Source organism: Sinocyclocheilus rhinocerous, unplaced genomic scaffold (assembly GCF_001515625.1).
Source record: "Sinocyclocheilus rhinocerous isolate Xijiao unplaced genomic scaffold, SAMN03320098_v1.1 scaffold72, whole genome shotgun sequence".
In the NCBI taxonomy this organism is placed as follows: domain Eukaryota; kingdom Metazoa; phylum Chordata; class Actinopteri; order Cypriniformes; family Cyprinidae; genus Sinocyclocheilus; species Sinocyclocheilus rhinocerous.
In genome coordinates this window covers 72286-93865 of record NW_015628351.1, presented here as the reverse complement: position 1 = coordinate 93865, position 21580 = coordinate 72286, and the positions used below count along the sequence as shown (strand labels likewise).

Genomic DNA, 21580 nt, shown 5'->3' with positions numbered 1-21580 from the left:
AGTTCTAATTAAAACACAATTACATCCGATATCTGTGTGTTATGCTATTTGTTTTAGTTCAGCAACATTTGAATCATGCATTTTTGAAGACTGCTGTTTGTGTGGGATGTGAGTGACCATTGTAATTGCTGTCTATATAAAGCCTTTTTAAATCAGTCTCTAATAAGATTCAATTTTAGTAAGCATAGTGTCTTTGAAGCTATCTGACTGTGTATAAAGACAATAGGCAGCAAGGCAAACTCACTCGGATCTGGAACATGGCTACTGTGTTAATTTGAGCGCAGATACAAATCCTGCCAATGTGTTTAAACTGTTCATTTTGATTCCAGCAACGAGAGCTGTCTTGGCTCCTTCTGTTCTGTTCATGAGGGAGTGTGTATGAGTATGATATGCAGTGATAAAGAGGCAGTGCCCACGCAACCATTACTCCAGCTAAAGTCAATGATCCGCTCAGTTGTTGCAGTCTATCTAATGGGAAGTGTGTCTATTGATCAATGCAGAGGACTTTGGGGGATTCCTGCATCCTTTTCCACTCCTGACCAATCAATGGCATCCTTCCAGGTTTGCGTCACTTCTTGAAAGTCACTGTTCTGCCCAAGACATCCTGCTGCTAATACAGTAATATTGGCATGGAGCACACAACCTGTCAAAGCGCTGCGAGCATCAATGTTTCATTCAGATGATCAAGTAATTGGGCCAGGTCTACTGCTAGCCATGAGGTTTGAGTATGAGTTTAGATATTCTGTTAACAAAACAAGTAAAATACTTCTCACTGACCTCCAGATAAATATAGTGCACATAAAAACGACAAGCACTGACTGAAATCATCAGTTCCAATTTGTTTGCCTGACTTTAGTCTAAGGTCAGTAAGACTTTTTTTTTGGAAAGAAATAAATACTTTTAATCAGCAAGGATGCATTAAATTAATCAAAAGTGACAGTAAAGACATTTATAATATCACAAAAAGATTTCCATTTCAGGCAAATGCTGTTCTTCTGAATTGTCTATTATTCAAAGAAATAAACATATCTCAGTTTCCACAAAAATATTAAACAGCTAAAATGTTTTCAAAATTGATAATAATCAGAAATGTTTTTGAGCAGCAGAAGGATTTCTGAAGGATCACGTGACGCTTAAGACTGGAGTAATGGCTGCTGAAATTTCAGCTTTGCTATCACAGAAATAAATGAAATTTTAAAATATATTCAAATATAAAGCACTTATTTGAAATTCTAATAATATTTCACAATACTGTTTTTATTTTATTTATGATCAAACAAATGCAGCTTATCTGAATTTTGCCCATGACAATCTATTATTGTCATTTCAACTTCTTCAATTAATCCCGCCCCCCATAAAAATTAAACAAACTGCTGTTGGCTGCTTTCCATGTCAATCAGATAGTCTCTTCCTATCCAAGTGAGCTATTCTTGGCCAGAATAATCATAAATGAGGATCAAATTTTATGCTGCAACAAGTCAAAAGTCTGACGATTCAAGACAAATACCAAATGAACAAAAGCAAATACTGAGAATCAACAATTATGATTAATGCTTTGCCAGGTCAAAAAGAGGCTCATAAACAGCCCTCTATGGCTTTTTTCATAGCTTGTTGACCAAACATAAGAATTTGCATAAAGAAATAGGATGCAGATGAATGTACCCTTCAGCATGCCTCTGAAGTATGTTTATTGCGCCGCACTCGAATCCAGAATTAAATGTATATCTCGGTTAAACTGTTTTACAATTCTACGTACAGACTGATGTCTCCAGGGAGCTGAAGTATACAGGCAGTTGTTTCTTCACATTGTAATGGAGGGTAGTGAGTGTTAGTGTAAGCGCTGCAATTATCACCAAACACAACTCTGCAGGAAAGCCAGCTCCCCTGATGCTCACCCACTGATTCTGATTTATTTTATCGCTATCTACGCGATCCCGCTGTGGGCACTTTCACAGGATTATTTACTTGGAATCTAGTAACCCGGCAATGCTCCAAGAAATGGATGTGGCATCCAGCAATGCGCCACATATGGTACCATTCGAGACTGCAGCGATAAACACCAATGATCCAGGGTGCTAGTGTGCATAACGATACTTGGATCAAATGAATTACCTGATGGCCTATCAACATTCATAAAATAAGCAACAAGTTGCCTCAGAACTTAATGAACATAAGCCGAGTGGATTTACCCGAAGCGATTTTGTTATCGTGTGCAGCGGGTCCATCTCTCAGGACGTTCTTCACTTGAAGGAATTCATCTGGTCGGTCTCCACCGATGATGGTGAAACCAAAGCCCTGAGGGCTCTTCTTCAAAGTTGTGCGCAAGATAGCACCCTGCAGCTGAGATGGGTCTCGTGTGAATCCCCTTAAACCAGTTTCATCTAAAAGAGGAAAGATAGAGAGTGTATGTGAGACTAACAATTTAAAGCTTGTTTACAAAGCAAGACAAAGAGTATGTACTTCTAAATGAGCTGTTTGTATAGAAATCTCTACAGTTTGTCAAAATGAGCGAAGTTCCCTTTTAAAGTCAGCATGAAACAGAAGTGATAGTCTTTTCTTCCCTACTGTGACATATATGCAGTGAAATGAGGAAAAAGTAGGGCGGGACTTAATTCGGTCCATGGGGAATTGATTGGATTGTTGTCGTTTGCTAGCGCTGGATGGGATGTCCTGTCCTCACGCAGATAAATATGCCATTAGAGAAGAGATTTAATTGCAAGGGAATAGGTGCAGTTACTTTGATTAAAGATTACGAGGACATATGAATTAAAAAAAATAATGATGTGCACGGATAAATTATTTATGCTAAACACTACTACATTCCATAAAAAAGCAAGAATTTTACTTTAATCTGAACTGTTCCTGCAGTGCTTCTTACTGTACTACTGAAACAATCACAAAACAGGCTGTGAAAGAAACCGAGTATAGCGGCACAGAGAGAACTAGAGGAAAAGAGGGAGGTCTGGACTCCATTAGTCATTCGCATTGAATAATGCAACAGAGAGAGCAATAAAGAGAGTAAAAGATACCTCACTAAATGAGTGAATGATAGTGGGATTGTTCTGTATATATCCACATACACTTGAATTAATTATCGCAGTCCATCCATTAGACTCTTCCTCAATTACTCCTAAACCATTTACCCTCACAGCAGCACATTCATAAGAGTGTTCTGGTTAGGAACTCCTAATTAATAACCACTAAGAAAACGCTCAAGCAACATTTGGCGATGTTTTCATCTGATAAAATGTCCTCGGATGGGCTGATAATCATCCCTTTTTTTTCTTAAACCAATTTGTGGGGAGCACATGCAAATTTGTCGAATGTATAAATGATGTTGCCATGGTGACCCCTCCAAGATGAACTACTATAAATAAACTTTAAACACTGACATAAACATGATTTTTTAAGAATGCTACAAAACGACATTTTTATGACTGATATCATCATGCAGTGTATTAAATTATATTACTTTACTGCTTATTCTTGGAAGGTCATTTTATCATGTCAACAATCACAGACATTTTATAAGGAGATCTGAGTTTATACTTTTAATGTAAATAATAAAATGTATTTTTCCATGTACAAAGTGAGATATACATTACCATTCAAATGTTTGTCAATACGATTTTTTTTTGTAAAGTGTTTTATGCTCACTAAGGCGTATTTTGTTTAAAAAATACAGTAAAATAGTAATATTCTGAAATATTGTTAAAATTTAAATTTATTATTTCCTATGTGAATATATTTTAAAATAGAATTTATTCCTGTGATGTCAAAGCTGAATTTTTAGCATTCATTACTCCAGTCTTTAGTGTCACATGAGCCTTCAGAAATCATTCAAATATGCTGATCTGCTGCTCAAGAAACATTTCTTATTGTTATTATCAATGTTGAAAACAATTGGAACAGTGGAACAGAAAGTTGCTAAACAGAAGTTCAAAAGAACAGCATTTATTTGAAAACTGTCACTTTTGATTAATTTAATGCATCATTGCTTTATAAAAATATTAATCTCTTTCAAAGCAAAAACCTTACTGACCCCAAACTTTTGAATGGTAGTTTATAAAACAATAACTAACAAAAACCATTAAAATTACACACAATATTTTTAGATATCATTCTATACTTAACCAATGATAATGCTTTCCAATTCTTGAGAGGAATATTGCACATTTCCAAATTCCATTCTACAATTACAGGATATTACAAAAACCCCTGGAGGACTGTGGAAATGATGTGTAGAAAGTATCCATTAAATAAAAGAGCCAGTTTCATGCTGCTCAACAAGTTTTGTGAAGCATAACAGCACTGAGCACTTACATCAGATAATCACACAAAGTTATGAAACAATAAAGACTGCAAGTAGCACTTTACAGTTTCACCTGTTGGATGAATAATAATAAAGCGAAGAGGAGGGCTGCATTTTCAGTCTTTCTAAACTCTGCATAAGCTAAGTGTATTTTAATTTTTACAAATGGTTTGAGGTTCTGAATATACACTTCTTCCAGGTTTCTTCCTTAATTCTAAAATAATAAGAATGAGTAAATAAATAATTTACTCACCTTTATGTAATTCCGAATGATTTTTGGGTGAACTAGCCCTTTAAGAGGAAGGTGTTCAACACTGACTCTGAATCAGCTCTAAAAGGCAGATCGTATGGATATCTCACATGTGGTGGGAATTGGATTTGCATAACAGCCACATTGATGAGTTGAACTGGCCCTATGAAACGGATTATGTTGATTGTAATAACCATGGCACACATTTGAACTGTGAGCCACAAGTGCGTGTGAATTGGTTGTTGGACACAGGTACAAACCCATTCTTGCATATTATTAGATTTATCCCTCCTGTACTGCTGTTTTCACATTCAGCTGGTGTGGAAATTCTGGGAAAAGTGGGAAAGTTGATGTTTATGTTTACCTTATTATGCATCTTATGCATAAAGGGCCACTGTTTCTCTCATAGGGCGAGCAGATAATGAAATGTCGGAGTTTAATTAAAGGTGTAGTATGAGTGCTGTATACATACATATATGTGTGTGTGTGTGTGTAGAAAATGACCTAAATACACAAGCAACAAGAGCTAAAATTGTTTTATAATTGCTTGAGTACATGAATAAAACAAATAAAATGCATGAATTTTGTCATTACTATCATAATTGTTGGTAGAAATGTATAGTTATGGTTATAATTTCTGATTATTCTCTGAAAACACTGCATTATATTTTTGTGCACTCGTCCCTGTCCTGTTCTCAGCTAGGCATCACCATCCACTCATTAAAGTGTCTTGGCCAGCTAACAGAGCATAGCGTGGAGGGGGCTGCGTGCGCTTTCACTAATGAGACAGAACAGACGTCCACTGCCAGCCTTCCAGAGGGGATAGGAGGACAAAATCAACGCTCAGAGGACAGAGGAACGCACAGGAGACAGTGACGCTCAGTGGGCCAAACAACAAACAGCCTGGTGTAACCTTGAACAACCTAAAACCGAACTCAGTCATGTGTTGGCCGGCCAAACTCTATCATTCAATGCAATCACTCAACAGGATAGAATTGCTGGATATTGGGCCAGGCAGTGGAAGATAAAGCAGCATCAATCACTAATGGCTACTAATAAAGACACTCAAAATATGAAATTACAAATTTGGACAACCAGAATCATTAGGAAGAAACCTCATCCATTAAATGATGATAATAAAATAATATATATAATAAAATTATTTAATAAAATTATCTATATATCTATCCATCCATCTATAGGACAGTCAGCATGCAGATTGGGACAAAACAAGTATATGTACACCAGGTGTAAACTCGTGCTTTGAAACCTGAGACGTAAGCAAACACCTATTGAAAACAAGAAAAAAGCTCAGAGAAAAAGAGCAAATGAAAGAGACAGAGCTACTGCTTAGTGTCACATTAGAAGACAGAACAAGGATGTGTAATGTTAAGTCAATAGTGAAACACCAGCTACAAAGTGGAATGCGTGCATAAATATACCAAAGCTGGCGCAGGTGAGTGTAACTGAACAAGTACACGGTCACACATAAATACACACACAGATGGTAAAACACACACGCTAGCTGACAGAATTGCTGCATATGATGAAAGGAGCTCTGAGCCTCTGGGATTATCAGAGATCATATTAACCACAGATGTTGATTATGTTCTTCTGATGGAAACGATCTGCCTCTGCTTAAACTAACACCTGAGCAGCTCATGCATCTCTTATTTTATAAACTCAGTTCTCACTTAAACCATGTCTGAACCAGGTGTGGCGTGATAAAGCATCAAGAAATAAATCATATCTGTTCCATGCTAATCTGAGTTTTTGTCTCAACAAATCAGGACCTGGCAAGATATACTGAAGTTTGTTTGGTTTCAATGACTGGCTCTGCATCGCTGAAATCACACTGGTGCAAAATCATGTTGTTCCTTCACTTTTTGAGTGAGGACAGAATAACTATGTGACAATGCAATTGAAAACAGTGGCTCTTGTTACTTCCTGATCTCTGTGGCAATTATCACTTCTTGATCTCATTCTCACTGAATTGTTTCCTATCACCATTGCTGAAAAAAAAATCAGCCTTAGGTGTTTAGGTTGGACTGTTTTGATGGTTTTAATGGGGTTGTCTGATATATGATTTGGTCAGGCAACTGAAAACCTAAAGACCTTTTTGAAAATGCATCAAATTTATCAAAAATGACAGTACATTTACACTGTTACAAACAAAGAAATCGATTTCAAACAAAAGCTGTTCCTATTCATCCGAAAATCCTAATATATATATATATATATATATATATACATACACATAAGGTTTCACAAAAATATTAAGCAACACACTGTTTTCTTCAGACGGATCATGTGACACTGAAGAGTAATGGCTGCAGATCACAGGAATACAATTTTAAAATGCTTTAGAATAGATTAAAGTGGTAAAAAAGAAATAAAAACTGAGATAGTAGGAAATGGGGAATAAAGCAGAAAAAATGTAGAGATTTACTTAAGGGCGTTGGTACTGCTCCTGCGGCCGCTGCTATTGGCTGACTGGTTGGAGACGCGTCCTGGCTGAGTTTCTTCTTGGCTTCCTGCACTGGATTCTCAAACTGAGTCTTCTGGCTGATGTGGCTGAAGGAAAGAGTGAGACAGTCAGTGCAAAAGACCGGAGAGGGCAGATACAATGACACACACGCTTGCACAAACTTTAGCGATGCCTATCTGTCTATGCAAACATAGTCTTTGTAAAGGACAAAACCGTATCAGAGCCAAAAGGTAAGGAACTGTGCGCATGCGTCTCTTCCTATTTGTTGTCTACTAACCAGGCAGTCACTTTTTCCTTTACCACAGACATTTGGTAAATGAACAGAAAAATAAACAACATACTGAGACAGAAACTTGTAAAAATGACATGAACTGGTTTGACTCAGGAAGAACGCAACCCTTTCAACTACACAACTTTGAGAAGACTAGATCAAAGACTTTAACTGAACACTGGAAAAGTATTTTAAAAGTATGTTGCTTTGTTTCTTCTCGATAGGTGAGTAACACGTGTCTGCGCCGCAACAGCTAAAGTCTGTCTACACTGGACGCGATAAAGCGACCGTTGAAAATCATTTGAAATTTGTGTCAATACGTCATGAATAGAATGCAGTAGCAGTTTTCTGTCGGGGATTTGTCGTGTCGCGCCACATTCAGTGTAGACAGCTTCACTGATTATAATGAGTTCTATAATATTTTGTCACGCCGTTCGCGTCTGGTGTAGACACGGTGTAACATTGGTTTTGCTTTGTTTCACAGTACTAATCGTTGCCTGGGTTGCGCAAGTATGTGTGGGGCGGAGCTATCAAAATAGGGGCGAGACCCTTTTGGGGTAGGGGTGTGTTTGTTTTGGTGATCTGAAATATCAACATTGGCTACCAGAAATCACTTACCCCACCTTTAATATAAAACATCCTTAGAATAAGATAAACTATTCCAAAAAAGCGAAAAGGTTTAAGATATCAATAAGATCAATATAAATTTCAGAGATTTCAGAGAGTATTTCTTAAAGGGTTAGTTCACCCAAAAATCAAAATTCTGTCACGTGTGTCACATTCTATACCGTTCCACCTGGAAACAAAGATGCCGTGACGCCAAACCCCCTCACGAAAGAAGAAAGCCGTCGTGTTTACAACCGTGACGACGAGCGCTTACCAGGATCAACTAAACGCTGGATTTTCAAAAGTATGTGAAATATTTAAAGTTCGCGGCACAGAATCTTTAAAATACGTCCGAGAGTTTTACACACCGGTCCGTTATTGTGGCGACATTTCCACGCCCTGAAACGTTACATGACGCTGAAATGAAACGAACTGTGATTGGTTGTTTGACATGTCGATCAAACGGCCTTATGGGCGGGCCTTGGCCAGTGAAATCTGCCATGGATTCCAGACCTTCAGCCGTCAGTCTGAAGGTCTGGCTACGCGAGACTAGTGTGCCCTAAATGACATCAGAGAAAATAAAAGCCGTTACAGAAGAAGCTACTACATTTTGATTACGAAGACAAATTATTAAGACAGACATTTTTTCTTTTGTAAAAACCATGCAGAGATTAATAGTTTGCAATAAAACTAGGAGAGTACATTAAGAAAGTCAATAGTGTCAATTTCATGCTGACTTTAGAATTGCTCTTGTTTAATAAGGATGTTTCTTCTGGCAAATAAGACAAAAACCTTGATAAATATTTTTTTGTTGTTATTGCACTGAATCTTTTCATGACCTTCTGAAATGATCAAATAGCACCGCAAAAACACACTTGATTACAAGTGCCACAGAACAGGCATATTTCAAACCCATCTGTAATTGCTGCACGCATGCACTCTCCTCTACAACCAGCACATTTGTTTTCTTGTTTGCTAGCTGCCGAAATGAATCAATATTACCTTGGCAAGCCTTTCCAGAGACACAAGCTTCACAGCACATGCGTTTCCTCTGTAGAGGTTCAGGCTCAGTGCTGGAGTGTGTTGTTTTATCCCTCCCACCCTACAGGTTCACATAAAGTGAAAAAAGCAGCTCGTCTGCATTGTGTTACTTGGCTTTAACTGTTGTACCTGCCGGTCGTGACTGTACCTCAGGAAGGTTTTTAACCGCCACGGATCCCTCACAAAGTAAGGTACTTTTTGTGCTTTTGTTGTGGGTGACTCATGCTGAGACTTATCCACCCAATCCACAGAGAACGAGAGACTGAGTGCTCTCATCTGACTGCTGAAGTTCCCCGTTTTGATAATTCAGGCAGAGAATAATGAGGCACTGTGCCAAGCCATATTTAAATAAAAAATAAAACAATGTTTTGTTGACTTCCTTGCATAAATATCCTGGCACAGCGGGGATTGACCTTACACAAAATAAATGCCATTAAAATCAAATCCTGTATCCGCTTCCGAAAGCCCTCGAGTCAGCTGTCCTGTCAACAACTTCAATATCCCACAATGCTTTGAGAGCAGAAAATTAGCAAATCCAGCCAATATGATGATCAATAGGTCACACTGATCAGTCTTCTATATCAGAAAAATATTAATAAACTATATATTTTTAAGATAATCAGGTGTTCAGAAATGAGACATTTTGTGCATTTTTTTAAAAATTGCATATTATTATTAAATCTTACTAAAACAGCAATGTGAGTGAATTTAAAATAAAAAATTATTTCAAAACTTCACTTCATTATATTGTCATTCATTATAGATTGTTATATATAACATTTATAATATATTATATATATACTGTAGTATTTATATCATTACTGTTTAATTACAATAATATAATATAATATATAGAATTTTAATTCAACTACATTTTTAAATTAGGTGAACAAATATCACATACCTTTTTCCTAATTTTTTATTTATTATTTTATTCTCTTATAAGCATAGTAGTGTGAGTGAAATTAGATGAATGCAGTCATATTTGGCAAAACTTTGTGTTTATGTCAAGGTTTTTTTTTTTTTTAAATCATAAATATTTTTCATTTTATTAATTTCACAATTTTTTAAAAATTGTTTATTTCCAAGTTAAAAATAACTATTTTGGTGTTTTTTTGGACACAGAGATCCAAGTATTAAAATATTTCAAAAATGATGCTTTATACAGTGACTTGGCATTCTGACATCATTTACATAACAAATCAATCAACTCATATAAAGTTGTATTATTTTCATAACTTAGTAAGTGATTCTTTCATTGAGGAAGAATGCTACACTCCCTTTATGCTTTTATTGTTGTTTTACTCTGAAAAACTGGATTAAAACAAAAACTAAATGGGAATAGACGATAAATTATATGAGCATACTCACTCCACATAATAAGTACCATACTGTGGGTCCTCAATCTTCTCCCAGCCATATGGAAGCTCTGCGGAGAATCAGACAGGCATATCAGAGACAGCTAGAACAGATGCAAATCATCCATGTGCTTGACACCAGGGGGTCTGATTTTCTGACGGTGAATTTCTGAGAAGCCAAACACCAGGTAGGTCAAGAAGTCTGGCTGCATTTACACGCGTGTTTGGGCAGAGAGGAGATCAGAAGGCTGAGCGGCGAGGAAACGCAGGGGGTGCAGGTATTAGTAAGCTGTACGGAAAATGACTTGTTATCTTTCCCTGTGATGTGAGAGGTGTGAGGAGCCACCAGCCTGACACGGACGTACATGCCCATTGCAGAAAGTGGTGCTAGGATAGCTTGTGTGAGATGACACTCTGATGGGCTCTCAGCATGTCTCCTGTGAGCCATTAGTCAGGCGGGCCAGAGAGAGGCAGGCTAATGTCTCACGGCTCAGCTCGGGTCTGTTTACTCTTATGTGTGATTCATGAACCAACTCGCTCTTACCTCCATCCTCGCATCTTTCAGGAGGCTTGGCTTTCTTTGCCAGTCGTGGGTCGAGCCAGGTCGTGGTCTTGCTATTATGGCTACACAGAGAGGGAAAGAAGCATTAGTAAACAAACACCTGAAAGCCTTTCTGAGAATGGACCGTCATTATACTGGAACAGTGTAACACTCATAAAACAACAGAAATATGACTAGAGCTCACTGTAACAATGCAAAAATGACACAATCAGTCAATAAAGCTGCTCAACGATTGCTAAAACCAGATGGCAAGATGTTTTTTTTTTCATATTTTCAAAGCAGTGATTTTCAACCATGTGTACACTTGGCGGTACATGGAAAAAAATATTTGTCAAATGATAAAAATAAATAATCATACTTAAAGATTATAAAAGTGAATCACATTTATGTTCTATTTTTCACCCAATTATAGGTTTTTGATGTGACTTATTAATAATAATTTTTTTTTTCAATAATTCAATAATTAGGGGTCCAAAAATCTGAGACCATTTGTGCATTTTTTTTAATTATAAATTATTATTAGAGCTTATTAGCAGAGCAATGAGAGTGAATTTTAAAGAAACTTTAAATCCAGGTTTTAAATAATGTAAAATATAATGAAGAATGTTATGTATATATATATATATATATATATATATATATATAATATAAAATTATTAAATTAGTATAATTTGAAGAAAAACTTTTAATACTATACTATATTATACTATACTATACTATACTATACATACTATAATATAGATTACAAGGAGGAACACTTGAGCCAAAAAGACTGTGGGGGAAAAAAATGCCACTGATCACATTAAAACATAAGCAAGACTTTTCAAAAACCACTTTAGTTTTCTCTGCTGGGTAGGGGAGAGGACTGTACTCCAAAAGCAAATGTGTTTAAAATCTGAAATATTCATGAAAAGGTGCAGCTCGTCCTCCGAGACTCATGCAGGCAGACATGTGTGTGGAAGCAAGGCCCGCTGGGAAGGCTCCATTTAGCCGATTGTTTGCATTGTTCAGAGAATAAAGTATTGACTCGCTGGCTCTCTCTTCCTCTGTGTGGACAGCAGAGATGCTTGGTTAAGAGCTGCGACCACAGGCACAGGTAATGGACACTGAAAGGAAGAGGCTGGCAAAACTGTAAGCTAGCCTCAGCGTCAGCATGCAAGAGAAGAGCCGTTTCAATTCCCAGTGGTCACTCGAGCTTGATGTGTCTGCAGGAGTACCGGAGTTCCTGTTTACTGAGCGAGCCTTTAGCTGGAGAGCTGCTGTCTACATCTGGGCTCGGTTACAGTAAATCATAGGAGAAATTTGAAAAGATGGAGCCACAAATTGTTTTTTGTTATACAGCACAACTTCTGCATGGTCCATAAACTTCCCTTCTATACAGTATACTAAAAGTGATAGTATTCACGAATACACAGTATACATGAAAACAGTAGGTGAAAAAAACCTGGATGACATTCTGCTACCGTCAAGAATCAGTTGTGTGTATCCATCGGACACTTTACTGTCTCATGATGCGGCTGACAATGCTAACATGGCAGATGTAGTGGGATCAGACTGTATTCAACCTACACATCTGTATGCTTATAGAACTATAGAATTTAAGAACATACTTGCAGAAGTTTGAGGTTGGTAAAATATATTTTTTTAATGTTTGAAAAGTTCTTATGGTCACCAAGGCAGCATTTATTTGATTAAAAATACACCAATTTTTTGAAATATTATTACAATTTAAGATAAATGTTTTCTATTTTAATATATTTTAAAATATAATTTATTCCTGTGATGCAAAGCTGAATTTTCAAAAGCTGAATTCATCATTACTCCAGTCTTCACTGTCACATGATCCTTCAGAAATCATTCTAATATGCTGATTTGACGCTTGCTCAAGAAATATTTCTGAACATTTCTTGTATTGTGCTGGTAAATATTATTGTGGAAACCGTGCTACTTTTTTCAGTTATTTTTATGAACAGACAGTTGAAAACAACTGCATTTATGTAAACGTTTAAATTGAAGTACATATTACTGGATTAATGTTTTATCACTCAAAAAAAAGCGAATCAAATTGCAAATCTGCAAATTGCACTTACATCAAAAATCATCTTCCATTCAGTGGCCCATTTCTAAATTACATGTGTTTATAAATTTCTCCACATTTAGCTGCCCAGATAAGAAGAGCATTATTTAATCTGCACTGCATTCAAGGGGCACAAAAGAACAGATTTGGCTTATTTCTGCTTATTTATAATTTGAAGATGTAAAATTAAATAACTGAAAAAAAGTGCTATTTAAAACATTAAAATAAATAAATAAACATTTAAACACATGCAACTAACCAATTTCTGGAACAACATTTCTGTCAAATAAACATAGTCCAAATGCCAATCCCTAAAATCTGATAGGCTGACAGGACCGTAGATCCAAGCAAATGTCCTACTTGGCAATAAGGACTTACTCTATAAAGTAGACCATGCCCGACTCCGTATAGGCCATCTCCCAGTTCTTGGGCAGAGGCTCCTGGCTCTCGTCACGTGGCAGCGTGTTCCAGTTGCGGAAGTCCATGCTGCTGCTGGACTGTGTGTAGCTGGGCACAGCTTTCCTCCACTCCGGTCCCTCCTTGTGTTCTGTGAGTGGAAAGAGCAAAAAACCAGTGAGACTTTGAGAAAGAGGTGGGGAGAACACACAGGAATGGGGAGTAATACATACTTTAACTCTCTCTAGCACTGAGGAACAAACTTTCCAACCTTCTCAAGAGACGGAGAAAAACAGAGAGAGAGAGAAACAGAGAGAGAAAGGAGGCAGGCAACACGAGCCACTGGATTTGCATGCCAGTACTGATGTTCAGAGAGCCGCCTCTCGGGCAGGGCCAGAGCCGGACAACGCTTCCGTGAAGCTGATATGCGTCACATACACAAATGAGCACGTGAGCGAGACAGACAGTCTGGTTGCGCATCAGAACACATGCAGAGATAGTATATGAGGGTGAAAATGAAACACTCAAATGTTCCATCCTTCAGTTTAAAGAGCCAATTGTCTTTCTGTTTACTCTAGAGCGCACGTGTTCCTGTAGCTCCTGTGCTACTGTAGTCACGGGGTTGATTCCCAGGAAACATCACATAATGACAAAATGAATAGGCTATCTAAAATTTGTATATGTCTACATAAATATAATTTTATATCTAAACCACCGTTCAAAAGTTTAGGGTTAGTAAAATATTTTTTGATAGTATTTAATACTTTTATTCAGCAAGGATGTATTACATTGATCAAAAATACATTTATTAATTGAAAAAAAAAAATATATATATATATATATAATTTTTCCCAAATTTTTTTTTGTCCAGAATCTTACCAACCACCAAACTTTTGAATAGTAATGTACATATATTTTACATATATATATGGATGGATGGATGTGTTTATGTCTGTTTCTGGATATACTGGTTGTACAGAACATGTAAACAGGAGGTGAGATAATGGAAAAAGTATATGTTGTCATTAAACGGCTTGATATGCTTTTGCTGACGTAGTCATGATTGAAGCCCGTTCATTGGAATGATTCAAGCCTGCCGCTGGGACGCCAGCATGTGTGGCAGATGAATCAGCACTTGTTGTTCCTTTGCTGTAACCATGACGGCACCATTCATGACACAGGCAGAAACATAAGCTCCACCATTCAAAAGCAAATATCATAAGAAACTTGTGGCCGAATGAAGAAAGAAGCTGAACCTGATGATAAACAGAAGGGAGAATGTGGTACTTGAGTGTTCACAGGAAATAGCGTAACGGGAACAGATGAACACAATGTGCTGCAGATTGAGTGTTGAAAGTAGGAAGAGATGTTGTGCTATGGTGAAACCTATGGTGAAGGTTTGCTTCCACACGCGGCTATGGAAAAACAGCCATTCAGCCCTTACAATTGAGCTTTTCCACACAGTTATTTTAGTGAGAGACTATAAAGAGTGTACATTAAATAATCTGAGGCCATATCTATCACAACTGGTCTTAAGCATGTAAACGCAAACATTATAACCTCACTGCAAAGGCAAGACTAGCCATTTTAGTAATGCGAATTTAATCAATAAAAAACCCACAAACACACTTCTGGGTTGCAAAATCGTCTCAGTTTGCACTTGGCAAATTCAGTTAGATACTGTTGCCATTTGCATCTTGTCCTTACAGTTGTGCCAGAGGGTTTACAAAGCTCTATCCAATCATAATGGAGGACAGCTGTGAGGCATCTTGTCCAACTAGAGATGAACACGGCCAACAAAGCCTCCCACAGTGCATCCAGAAACCTCTTTTGGCCCTAGTGGTGAAAAAATGGGGATTTCCTCCAGTCAGCCTTAAAAACAGCTCATGTTTATTGAGGTTACATAGAGCTAGAATTTAAAACTTAAAGCCCAAATAAACTCTTTTCACATTATTAATTCTAAGTAAAAGCCAGTCTGGAGAAAACTTGTTTAAACGCTATCTATTCTGAAAGGGGGGTATAGCAAAAGGAAGCCAGATATTGTGGTATAGGATATCAGTTCTCATGGTGATCAATCATACTAACACAAACTGAACAGTAGTGGAAACTGCAGTGGGTTAATGTGCTGTGAATATAATCTTTTTTTTGGCAGTCTCTTCCTCAAGCTCACTATCACTGCATGTGAATAATCTGAAGGTGTTCACTGTTCTGTATCCCATTGATTTATGGGAAAGAAAACTTGCTGTGCAGGGAGCATCAGTAAATCCTACCTACTTTCGGCACGATGCAGTTGAACCCCGACCGAGCTCCCCAGAAGTCTTCCCAAAAACCCAAACTCAAGAAAAAATACTGTTCCATGAAGTGGGTTAAAATCAAGAGATAGAAATCTAAAAAAAGGTGTGCATTTTTAAAATGGATCTTATTTATTGCAGCTATTTCTCAGGCAATATTGTGGATTTTCAGTATGCTGGAGTGATATGAGGGCTGGGCTATGCATGGCCGCTCTCCGTTCCAATGAAATCACAGAATTAAATTCAAAATGTATATATTTATACACGCACACATTACAGTTGAAAAGTTTTGTTTTGGGCTGGTAAGATTTTTTAATGTTTTTGAAAGAAGTCTCTTATTCTCACCAAGGATGTATTTATTTAATTAAAATACATCCTTTTATGATTATTATTTAATAGATTTTAATTTATTTAAATGTATTTATTAATTCTAATAGCAAAGTTGCCTTTTCAGGAGTCATTACTCCAGTCTTCAGTGTCACATGATCCATCAGAAATCATTCTAATATGCTGATTTGGTGCTTAAGAAACATTTCTTAATATATCATAGTTGAAAACAGTTGTGTTGCTTAAACTTTTTGTGAAAGTACTTTTTTCAGGATCCTCTGATGAATAGAAAGTTAAAAATAACAGCATTTGTTTGAAAAATATTTTTTGTAACAAAGTACCGTATAAGTCTTTACTGTCACTTTTAATAAATTCAATGCATCTTTGAAGAATGGAAATATTATTATTTTTTTTTTATCTGTCCCCAAACTCTGAACAGTAGATCACCTCAACTTAACCTAGTGTATCATGTCAGTTTAACCAAAAGTGGATGGATGTGTCTCCTGGCAATCAAACCCATGACTTTAGTACTTTAATTGTCATGCTCTACCATTAAGTTACACTTAAGAAACACTAGTAGAGCTTAAAAAATTAAAATAAATCTATACACCTACAGCGACATCAGCCCAGCCCTAGGTGGGTGGTGGCAGGAGTGTACATTAGGATGGCAGTGGGTTGGCTCAAATGTAGTCATTAATGTAGAACCAAAATGACTGTAAAAGACTAATAATAAGCCTGAGGGAACTTTTTAATGAGAAGGTAGAAGACAGAGTGCAGGGGCTGGTACACAACAGTCAGATATAGGTAGCGGCACAGCAGTTACTCTGTGGTGTGCAGAGACACTTTTATGCCTCACAGCAAACAGCAGTCTCTTTAACATGCTCATTACTTGAAGTGATACCAGCCATAAGCTCATTCATTCTGAGCTCAATATGGTCTATTTATGCCACTGGATAATCACTGAAAAAACTCTGACTGACTGTGCTTTTGGCCTACTTTAAAAGCTCAACTACTGCTCAAGTTTCTGAAACAGCTTAGACAGTCTATGACTCCTGCAGCTCTTCAGTGGTTAGACTCAAAAACATGGATAACATCAAAATTACATTCTGGAGTAAATAAAGGTAAAAATAATGATGTAAAAATGTAAAAATGAACAAGAATGTGTCAAAAATTTAGTCGATACATTAAATACACTGTACTGAAATACACATCACAGTAATGGTTCTTTGTTCATAAGTCTGAATCAAAGAGAACAGAACAGAAGAATGACTCTCGATTCAGTGAGGGAATCATCTGTAAACTCAATAACCCCTTTGAACGATTCTGAGGTCAGATTCAAATTGCTAAAGTTCTTGAGCTTGAGTTTTGTGGGTCTTTCTATCTGATTTATCAAAAAGAATTGATTCATTACTTGCAAATCAGACATCCCCGCTCATGCTGTGGTTGAATAATGAATAAAATACAGTTGGCCACAACATACCCATTATTACAGATCAAGTAGACCGATAACCGATATTTTGAACCGATACTTATATATCTGGTGTAAAAAAGAAAATGAATGTCAAAATTAAGAAGAACAAGGGCTCTGACAAAAACTTTCTTTAAATGCTTTTAAATTATTTTATCGGCAAATCGGTTTTGAAAACGACCAATACCCATAACCATAGAAATGCTTAATATCGGTGCCGATAATCGGCCACTGCACTGTACTGAACCTAAGGTACATTTTACAGTTCTCAGAACAGTTCTCTGTTCATAAATTTGAACCAAAGAATGACTTACAGTTGCATGATGGAGTCGTATTTAAACTCAACAACCCCTCAGAGTGATTCACTTTGAGTCTGATTCAAATGGGTACACTTCTTGAGTTTGTGAATCTTACTGACTGATTCATTAATAAGAACCATCAGTTTATAAGAGTCATTGTTTTGCAATTCAGACGCCACCACACGTGCTTTGCTTGTTTTTGCACATGGCAAGTATAACAGAATAGACAGATGTTAAATAACTGTGCAATTAATAAAAACACAATTAACTAACACCAAATCACAATATGAAATTAAGACAAAAATTACTTATGGATCCACACAAGGTCACCAATCACAATTAGATTTTAAATTGCTGTCAATTTTTGTGGACATCAGCTCCATGAAACCATTACAATATAGCTTATTAAGGGCAAGCTTTACTGACCAGCTGGTCCTGGCGCAATCAGCAGAGGGTAACTGACTTCCTGCGTGACAGGAAGCAGCATGTGTGGAAAGCAATACACTAGTTGCACCATCCTTAAGCACCACGGGGCTCTACAGTACTATACCTTCTTTATACAACTGACTGCACATCCAAGGACCCCTCTTGTAAAGCTCTTCATATTGCTCTCACAGGGAACACAATCAAATCTGCCCATAACAACTTAAGCTCTATTGACAGCATCTGTGCTCTCCTGTCAATTATCACAGAAAGTAAAGTCGCTCAGCTTGCAAAAATGCAACTTACAACGTACACTTACAATGAAAGCCTAGCAGGCAAGCAGCCAATACAGTGAATCACACGGTTGGAGAAACTTTGAAACTAACACACCAAACTATAAGCTAGTCATAATTTTAAGTATTTAAACCACACTTAAAATATTCTTTTGGAAAAAGTAGTTCGCTACACATATAAAAATACATAAAATCTTAATACATAAATATACTAATAGATAAACTTTGTATATTTTTTAATATATAAATATTTAAAATATTAAATATATAAATATTCATATAAAAATACATATAAAAATAAACAAAAACTAGTATCATGCTTCAGAACAATATAGTAGTTTAGCTAACAGTAATTCGCTAAACGGTAATTAGTGTCTTTGCAAATTTATATCTAATCTTTTATCTTTGCTGAGTTGCATTTGTACAATACAATATTGATTTTTAAATTCTCTTCCATATAATGTATACTAGGCCAAATATGCAGTACATTATAATTCTGCACCAACATACATTACTTTCAGAACCCATATCAACTCACCCAATCAATGCGTGCATTCCCAGTCTCACCTGTGAGCCCATTGACCATGGGTGGCCTCTCATCCTCCTCCTCTTCCTCAGGAGCTGCACTGTCCTTTCTATCCATTTTGCTGACAGACGTGGTGCGTTTGCGCTGGACCTCTGCATCAAACTCCTCGTCAAACAGAACCTGGTCCACCAGGTCAGGCTGCACTGGGCTAGGCTCTGCAGGAGGCTTTGGAGTGCCATAGTAATTACCTATGAAAAAACAAAGATATTGTAAAAAGGAAAAACACAATTTTTTACATTCTGCACAGATTTTTGGAGAAAATGCATTTGAATTAAACAAAAATATATCACATTTGAGGAGATTTAAAAAGTCAGAATTGCAAGATACAAACTCAGAATTGCGAGTTATTCACATTTTTTGACTTTTTTAGAATTGCGAGATATTAACCAGTAATCCCAAATTTATAACTTGCAATTGTGAGATGTAAACTTGCAATTGTGAGAAATCAGTCAGAAAATCACAATTACCTTTCCAGGACGGAAACAGACAAACAGAATTGCGAGATATAAACTCAAAATTGCTAGATGTAAACTTGGAATTAAGAGAAAAATTTCATAATTGCAAGTTGTTATCTCACAATTCTGGATCGCAATTATATCTCATGGAGCAAAAAGTCTGAATTATTTTTCCTTGGCGGAAACGGACTTCCATATTAAGTTGATATGTACCTCTGGTAACTCTGTTGTAATAAAAATAAAAATTTGATATTAATTTGAATGTTGTAAGGCTTTATTTTTTTAATGTTTTAGCATTTTAATTAAAGCTAGATTAGTAAAGTTCAAAAACAAACTTTGAAGTTGGCTTGAGAAAGCCAGACCAGAAAGTTAGAAAATTTTTAAAAGTTTGAAAGTGTTCAGCTTGAAGTAGTTTGAAGTTTAAAATAGTTTTAAAGACTAAAGTTTGAATGTTTTGAAGGCAATAGAGTCTATTAGAAAAAACAGATAGATAGATCTAAGCAAACTTATTTCATATTTAGTCTGTTGGCGTTTTGAAGGGTACTCCAATAGCGCTGCGTTTTCGAGGCTTGGCTGGTCGCTGATCTTGCAGAACAGAAACTGTAACGACATTGAACCCACAATATATCCTACTGCCTGACACTTTTCAGTAAGGCTATAAGTCTTGTTTGTTGTTTGTCAACACTGCAGCTCGGCTCCCCGCAGTGCTCCTCTGGATCAAGACGCAGCACTCTGCCACTTTATTGTTATTTATTGGCAACAGTCCTCCACTATAGAGATTAAGACTAGCTGTGTGGCGGCTTCTACTTCCTAGAGAGGCAGGAGGTCTCTATCTTATAAGTTTTACTGTCCTGTCTCATCTGGATAAACTTCTTGGGGTGAGAATGGTATCAGTACAACGTATGGGAAACTGCACATTCTTTGTCGACAATTCACAAAAACATCGGCTGCAAAACTAAAAGGGAGGACAGGACAATAAAGAATATTATTGATTCATTTGTCACATTTGAGATTTGGGAAGACGTGACAAGAGTTTGCTATCACAATCTACTCCATCTTACAAGCGCTGTCACATTATAGACAAGTTGGACATGAAATTGAAGAAGAGATTGCTTTAAATGAAGCGCGGATCGGTTTTACTGCTTGTAAGATGGCAAATGAAAACAGTGACAGGCACTTTTTCTTTGAAATAATAAAATGATACCCCTTCATAACATCACTGTCTGACTGCAACCTTAAGCGCAGCACTCTAAAGACTTCATTAAGCTTATTTACACTCTCGTTTGACATGTTGCATCATTAGTCTTCACTATGTGGAACACAAAAATAAATATGGTTTAAAAAAACTCCCCACACAGAGTTTGCTTCAATGTATTCCTAAAAGAAACTGTTAATTTGAATTAATTACATCTTTATTGTGTTAAAAATTCACTTACAGCTGTGAGTGTTATGCCTAAAAGTGAATTTGTCTATGCAGACCTATTCATTACAGTCTTAACTTTAAAGTGATGATAAGGGAATGAGAGACTTCACATTAAATTATGCATTTGACGAATAAATATTTACATACAGTGGGGGTTTAAACGTCCAAAAATTAGGGTGCTTTTATTTTGGACTTTACCCCCACATTTTAAACAATTTCTTTGTTTCTTTTCAAATGATGTTAAAAAAAGTACATTGATCAATTATTAATAATATTAATAATTTAGATTTTTTTAAAGAAATACTTGAGTATTTGAAATACATGCATACCTAAGTTTTTTAAAGAAATACTTTTATTCATCAAGAATGCATTAAATCAATCAAAAGTGACAGTAAAGCATTTATGTTACAAAACATTTTCACATTTGTTTCACATAAATGCTGTTCTTTTGAATTTTCTATTCATCAAAGAATCCTGAAAAAAAGTTTGATAAATTGAATGTGTCCTTGCTAAGTATTAAAAAAAATATGAAGCAGCACAACTATTTTCAACATTGTTTAATAATAAGAAATGTTTTTGAGCACCAAATCAGCATATCAGAATGATTTCTGAAGGGTCATGGCATTGAGGACTGGAGTAATGATGCTGAAAATT

At 36.4% G+C, this 21580-nt stretch overlaps 1 protein-coding gene across 1 annotated transcript in view; it reads right to left on the bottom strand.

Moving 5' to 3' along the window:
- LOC107737662 (membrane-associated guanylate kinase, WW and PDZ domain-containing protein 3-like) overlaps positions 1-21580 on the bottom strand; it is a 60905-nt gene that overhangs the window by 24684 nt on the left and 14641 nt on the right. Inside the window, exons 3-8 of the mRNA XM_016549254.1 lie at positions 19030-19236; positions 13344-13512; positions 10871-10950; positions 10340-10397; positions 7012-7136; positions 2190-2381 (exon numbers count right to left, since the gene is read on the bottom strand). Coding sequence (XP_016404740.1) covers positions 2190-2381; positions 7012-7136; positions 10340-10397; positions 10871-10950; positions 13344-13512; positions 19030-19236 — 831 coding nt within the window. The remainder of the gene's footprint in view (positions 1-2189; positions 2382-7011; positions 7137-10339; positions 10398-10870; positions 10951-13343; positions 13513-19029; positions 19237-21580) is intronic.